Consider the following 7,310-nt stretch of genomic DNA (forward strand, 5'->3'; position numbering starts at 1 on the left):
ATTAAATCCTTCGTCATCATACAGAGAACCGCTCAATCTCAAAAATTCACAAGAAACACCATCCACTTCGTTTTTAGTTTCGTGCTTTTATAAGCGGGATCGCAGTAACTTTCAAATTTAAAAAGTCGTTTCACGCATGTTTTTTATGACTATAATGCAAATAAACTTCGCAATTTAGTTTTTAGCTCAGATGTTAATTCAATAAAAAATAAGTCACTAATTAAATTATAGTTACTCTCTATTTGTCTATCCTTTGACAAGACAATATTTTGTAAGGAAAATAGTAAACGAGCGATTTTTATGTTTGGACAACGAAGTTGTACGAGACAAATTGATCTTCAGGGTTGTGGAATTCTTTTTAGGACAAAAAAAAAAAAAAAAAAGGCAGAAGAATGTAAACTTAAAAAAATATATAAAAAATTAAAATTGAAAAGAAAATATAAAATTCGTAAACATCTACAAAAAATATGTACATATTAAACAAAAAATAAAAAAATAAATTCAAAACATAAAACGTTATAAATTCTCAATTTTTAAAGAGAATAAAAAAAAATCTTGTAAAAATATAGCTCGATAATTTTGGCTATACAGTAGAACAACCGGAACGATTACAGAATAAATTATTTTTTTATTTTCAATGTTTAGTCAGGGCAAAAATGTTATATTGAGATAAACGAGAAAGAAGCAAATAAAAAAACAAATATATTTATAAATCTGTCGGATAATCGGCGCCAATAAAAATAAAATCTTTCAACTTATAGAACAACTATTGCAGCGTTTTGTTGCATAAATCAACGAGTAAAATGCTTTTCACTAGCTTTTATTAGAACAGTCTTGAAACATGTCTTCTTTTTGATGAGACAGTACTTCTTTAGCTTAGAACTCACGAAGATAATCGCGAGATTGATCCTTCTCTGCTACCTTATTGTTAATGACTCATTAACTACAGTTAAAAATCTTAAACTCTAAACTTCAGATTAGGATCTTAAAGTATGGGATTGCGAAAAGCACAATCAGCTGCGCTTGAGCCGTAAGATTCATCGCTTTCCCTCTTCTCAGAAGCTGACGATGTTCTAGAGTTTAACGAATCTGTTGATCGATTTAAAACTTCTAAATAATCCTATATGTATAAAAAAAAGATCTCGTGAATAAAACTTTGATTGTTAAAATCACTTAATAACTAAATTTTTATTCTCGCGCTAAATATTTTTTAAAATTTCGCGTTAGAATAAAACTTACAGATAAAAAAGTTTTTAGAATCGAAATTTCAAACATAAAAACTTGAAAAAATCTCAAAAACAAGCAACAAGGTACCAGGTTTGTTAACTCTTCCAGAAATTCTTCACATTCAAGCACTAGATCTGAAAAACTTGGTCGATGACTTGGATTTTCATACCAGCATTTGACCATTATTTCATACCTGTTAAAAAATTTTCATACCTGTTAAAAACTTTCGTACCTGTTAAAAAAAACAACATTAACGTTTTAGTTTCGAAGTAGCTGGAGAACTTTACATGGAGCAGAACAAATATTTGTAACATTAAAAAAGCTTACGTTTCTTGAGGACAGACTTGAGGTTTTTCCATTCGGAATCCAGATTTAAGAAGGTCAAAAAGTCGTTCTACTGGAATACCCGGATAAGGTGATCCACCCAAAGTAAATATCTCCCACAAGAGTACACCGAATGCCCAAACATCACTTTGTGTTGTGTAAACGCGGTCAAATAAAGCTTCAATTGCTAACCATTTAACCGGTAGCCGCCCCTGGAAAACGTTAAGAAAAAAAATTTTAAAATACACCAAAGAATTTAATCTTAGAAGGAAAAATTTTTAAAGTCTTACATCAGTAGTTTTTCTATAGTAGTCTATTTCATGAACACTTCTTGCAAGTCCAAAGTCAGCTATTTTCATAATGTAATCTTCAGTAACCAAAATATTGCGTGCAGCCAAGTCACGATGGATACACTAAAACCCATATTTTTAAAACAATTTAACTTAAAAAAACTTATCCAGTGGTGGTTCATAAAACTTACAAAAAACATTGGCCAACATAAATACCTTTTTTGAAGCAAGATACTCCATTCCTTTTGCTATCTGTAAAGCAAAAGACACTATATCTTTCACTGAGAGTAATGGTTCCGATCTATATCCACTATCAGATGTAGGAGGTCTTTTGGAGCGTAAGAATTGTCTTAAGTTGCCATTGGGAGCATACTCAACTATTACATAAACTGGGTCTAGAAGAATTATGTTTTCATTATTTTTAAAAATTCTAATTTTCATGAAGCATCTGAATTTACATAACTAAAAAATTATTGTTTCAATTAAATTAAATTTATAAAATTAAAAAAGCCAAAAACAAAACTTTTTTAAATAAAAAATTTTCAATTGTGTTAAAAATCTTACCACTCTGTGTGCAACATCCCAAAAAGTTTATTATATTAATGTGGCGCCCAATTTGTTTCATGGTTTCCATTTCAGAGAGAAGGTCTAAGAGTTCATTTTCAGTAGCATCAGCTAAAACAGGAAAAAGAATACAAAGAATTAAAGAACAAAAACAAATGGTCATAAAAACAACAACTTGTTCTCATGAAATAACTTTAATCATTAAAAAATGGGCGAGAGCTTATCAATTACTAAAAATCATAAATATCAAATAAGATCAAAAGAGATTGATAAATAATTTCGAACAAAACATTTTTTTTTTTTTAAACAACTTCAGTTATTTATATATAAATCTATTTTTTCAATGTCTTTAAGAGAAGTAAAAAAAAAAAAAAAAAAAAAAAAAAAAAAGAACCTTTTAGCATTTTTACTGCAACAGTGGTATGATTTTCTTCACACTTTTTTAGACCAACAGCATCTGCTTTAACAACTACACCAAATGCACCTTCACCCAGAGTTTCTGTTATGTGTAAACAATTTCTTTCAACTTCCCATTCTGGATCAAAGGGGATTTCAAAAACATCTGAAAATTTAAAAAATTATTTTACAACAAAAGAAAAACAAACATATGAAACAAAAAAAACATTTATGAAATCTGAAAAAACTAGACACACCATCTAAATCTCCTGGGTACATGCCTTTGGATTCAGAATTACTTCTAATGCTGCCATTCATTAGAGGCACCACAGTATCAGATCCACCACCAGAAAAATTACGCAATCTTATTGGTCTATTTTTGTCAATATTCAACTTTACCTCATTTAGTCGAACCGATTCATTAGAAGTTTTTGAATGTGTTTTTTTCTTCCAGTTCCAGTACATATAAGCAAATACTGTAAGAGCAATACAGCATAAAACTGCGAGCACAACAACAGCAATTACCATCCTTTTATTTTTTGGACTAGTTGCTTGAACTACATTTAATTTTTGCAACTGCATAGGATCTAGAAAAAAATTTGCACAGAAAGTTGTTGTATTCAATAAACTGAGAGTTAAAAGATTGATTAAAAATTAAGCATTAGATAAATATTAATACCTGTGTTCTTTCTAACATCTAAATACATTGTTACATAGTCACTTCCAATATGGTTGCTGACAAGGCATGTGTAATAACCAGAGTCATTGACAGAGACATTTTGCAATCTTAATTGAACTCCATACAGTAAATTTTGCTCATTGATTCGAGAGGTCTTCTTTGAGATTGAATCATAACTTCCAGGGTCCAGGAGTTCCACATATTTCTTTTCAAATGCACTATCCGAAATCATTTCATTTAAAAGACTCATGTCTGGTTTTACTTTCCATTTTATAAAGCGAAAATCAGGAATTGTACCTGTAATTAATTCATAACAATCAATAGTAGTATTAGACCCAACAATCACAGTTTGGTTTTGAAGACCTTTCTCTAGATAGGGTCCAACACGCAACCTCTCTAAAAAAGCATGCAGAAAATTGTTAATTCGACTTAAAAAACTCTATGTTTAAAGTTTTAAAAACATTCAACTTCATTTTTTTTAATAAAAAAATCTTAAATGGAAAGTTGTAATATGAATTGTAAGGATAAAATTTAAATTTGTAAATTTGATTACAAATATGAAATAAAGGAAAATATCAAATGACTTTTTGCTTGAAAACAAACCTTGTACATGCAAAGTGAAATTATATTCAATATAACCATATATATTTGTTACATGACAAGTATAGTTGCCAGAATCAGATTTAACTATATCTTTAAGGAGTAAAGAAGGTTTATCAGCTTCAAGAGAAGAATCCACTCGTCGAGAAAGCAATACCTTTCCATTCATCATCCATTTATAAATTATTGGGGTAGCACCTTTTGCTAAACAATTAAAAGTTACTTCATCCCCTGTAGGGCTAACTGTATGGCGTTGATTGTTCATGCGACCCAAGTCTGCAAACCTGAGCTTTCCTCCATTGGAACCACTAGTAGGGTCTAAACAATCAGACAGTGGCCAATAAAATTTGTACTAAACTGCAAAAGTATGCTTGAAAAAATATTTGCAAGTAAATTTATAAATTATGAATTAATCATGGTCGACAGAGAATAATAGTGATAAACTTAATTCAAAATTCATTTTATTGAGAAAAAAAACTTTTCAAAAGAATATTTACTATTAAATATAAAAAACAATGATGTTTAAAAGCAGCTTTGACAAATAAAGAAAATAAAGAACCTTACCTCTTATCAGAGAGACATTAAAGGAAATGAGATTTTTACCAATGCGTCCATTTGAAAAATTTGCACAAGTATAAATTCCTGTTTCAGCATCTGAATCAACTCGAACCCTTAGTAGATATCCTTTTTTCTTTAATTCATAAATTTGTTGTTGTTTTAGAGATTTTGTGTTTAATGGCAGACCATCTTTTAGCCATATCACCTTGGTAGTATTCATTTTTGGACATGTCAAAGGCACAGTATTTCCATCAGCAGCATACACTAAACTTGTTTGGAGGGCTGAGAAAAGCAAGATAATTATCAAAGCATGCTGTGATGTAAAAAAAAAAATCACCATTTTTCCAAATTACTTTTATGCCTTCATGTCTATTATGTACATAGCGCATACTCAATTTGTTATTCTTTCTAATTCCCTGTCATTTGTTAGTGTCATTTGTTTACTTCATCTGCAAATATGTACATTAACGTAAAACTAATTCTTAAAGGATTCTTTACGATGTGTTTAAATATGCATTAATTAGCACAGATTTAGTGTTAGATATCTTTCAATACAGATAGCTTTGGATTAGAGCTAATATCAAAAAATCTTTGTAGAAACTTACTTAAATCCCTTTACAAAATAATTTAACAATTCAGAAGATATAATAAAAAACAAAGTTGAAAATACAACCACTAGAAGACAAAATTCTTTAAAAAGCAACTTTTGTGATAAATAATAAAATTTCAAACAAAGATGAATAAATAAAGTTTTAAAAATTGTTTTCAAGCTGTTGGAGTTTAACTTGAAAATGCAAGAAAGTAAAATAGGATTTTCACTACTTAATTTTATAACTTAACTTTTTGCAAAGAGTATTTATGAAAAAATATTTGATATATAGTATAAATAAATATTTAGTAAACAAAGGCAAATTTATTTCCACACTTTGTCATTTTTTTTTTTTTTTGCTCTCATCTAGCCTCTAAAAAAACTCTTTAAAAAACCTTTAAAATTTTTTAATAAATATTTATTACAAACAAATGCTTGAATCAAATGCTTTAAAAATGTTTTTTTTGGCAACATAAATCAGAATGCTTTTTGTGGTCATAATTGAAAATAGTTGAATATGGAAAAATACCACATTTTTGGAACTTAAAATAGGTATAATTATTCTAATTTATTATATAGCATGGACCATGCTATATCCTAAATTACAATAATTAGATGTGACAATTTTCATATACTACAATAAAAAGATTAATATTTAGAAACGCCTAAAAGATTAGTGATGGTGAATGCCCAATTAAAAAAATTCAACATTACAAAACTCCTTTTAATGTTAAGATAAGATCTTTATTTTAAATCACATTGGTTATGGTTTGCATAAAACTTTGGCCAACCTTTTTAAAACCTCTTTTTTTTCAGGTAAAAATTAAAACTCATATTTGTAAATATTTTAGTAGATTTTTCAATAAAAAAAAATAGTCATCCATAATTAATCAAGTTTCAAGTGGTAACCTCAAAAATGTATCAGTTAAATGATTTCCAAATAAATACAGATAAACTATGATGGACCATTCATTGAGTAATGATTTTAACAGACAGTAAAAACCAAGAAAAAACTACTAATTACCCAGATTATAAAAGATGGCATGAATGTTTTACAATATCTGGCAATTAAAAAATCTAATTTCAAGACCTTGTCCTCTTATTTACTCATCTATTAGTACCACCAACAACTACAGCTTACACTGTCATTATCACAACCAGCACTACCTTCATCATTAAGTATCTTATATAAAAAAAACATCTTACCTTGGTTTAGAATCACGCATTTGAAGCAAAATAAAGCCAAGACAAAACTAAGGCAACTCAAATGTAACATTGCAGCCACATTGATTTATAATATCCATCAAACAAAAGATTGATAGCAGTTTCTAAATTATGAAGCTAAAAACCAGGAACAAACTGATGTTTATATTTTGCAACTAAATATAATTATACTTGAGCATCAAAATATGAAATGCACCCAAAACATCAAACAAATTAAAAAAAATTTTTGAACAACTTTTTAAAATTAACTCGATGAGTTTTATGATTATAAATGTAAAAAGAAATACTGAACATCACCATTTGAATTTGGTTTTATTTGACATTTCATTATAATCACTATAAACAATGTTTTTGATGCACTTAAAACACTCCAAAGTGTTTTAAGTGCATCAAAAGTGTTTATTACACTAACAAATAACTTGCTTCCTAATCTTTCAAATATTTTTATAACAGAGCTTATGTGTTACAGAATAATATAATAATAATAATAATAATAATAATAATAATAATAATAATAATAATAATAATAATAGTGATAAGAAAAATAATAATAATAATAATAATAATAATAATAATAATAATAATAATAATAATAATAATAGTGATAAGAAAAATAATAATAATAATAATAATAATAATAATAATAATAATAATAATAATAATAATAATAATAATAATAATAATAATAATAATAATAATGATAAGAAAAATAATTATAACAATAATAGTAATAGTAATAATAATAATAGTAATAATAATAATAATAATGGTGATAATAATAATAATAATAATAATAATAATAATAATAATAATAATAATAATAATAACAATAATAATAATAATAATAATAATAATAATA

The 7,310-nt window shown here is 27.2% G+C and overlaps 1 protein-coding gene across 1 annotated transcript; it reads right to left on the reverse strand.

Moving 5' to 3' along the window:
* Positions 1–397: 397 nt before the first annotated feature.
* Positions 398–6,612, reverse strand: LOC145180766 (fibroblast growth factor receptor 2-like). Its single transcript, XM_080055715.2, has 12 exons — positions 6,434–6,612; positions 4,645–4,920; positions 4,084–4,398; positions 3,481–3,876; positions 3,059–3,388; positions 2,800–2,967; positions 2,406–2,516; positions 2,058–2,236; positions 1,842–1,964; positions 1,555–1,763; positions 1,315–1,420; positions 398–1,120 (listed from the first exon to the last, which is right to left on the reverse strand). The coding sequence occupies exons 1-12, from the start codon at positions 6,501–6,503 to the stop codon at positions 986–988; spliced, it is 2,418 nt and encodes an 805-aa protein (XP_079911841.2). The 5' UTR covers positions 6,504–6,612; the 3' UTR covers positions 398–985.
* Positions 6,613–7,310: the final 698 nt, after the last annotated feature.

This window comes from Hydra viridissima, unplaced genomic scaffold (genome assembly GCF_058129835.1).
Source record: "Hydra viridissima isolate aposymbiotic clone 2 unplaced genomic scaffold, HvirCarnegie_v1 scaffold_3, whole genome shotgun sequence".
Taxonomy (NCBI): Eukaryota; Metazoa; Cnidaria; class Hydrozoa; order Anthoathecata; family Hydridae; genus Hydra; species Hydra viridissima.

Coding starts and splice junctions, on each gene's coding strand:
- LOC145180766 (XM_080055715.2), bottom strand. CDS start 6,503: ATGTTACATTTGAGTTGCCTTAGTTTTGTCTTGGCTTTATTTTGCTTC. Junction 4,921..6,433: donor ATGCGTGATTCTAAACCAAG/GTAAGATGTTTT, acceptor TGCTTTTCTCAG/CCCTCCAAACAAGTTTAGTG. Junction 1,965..2,057: donor AGTATCTTGCTTCAAAAAAG/GTATTTATGTTG, acceptor TATGGGTTTTAG/TGTATCCATCGTGACTTGGC.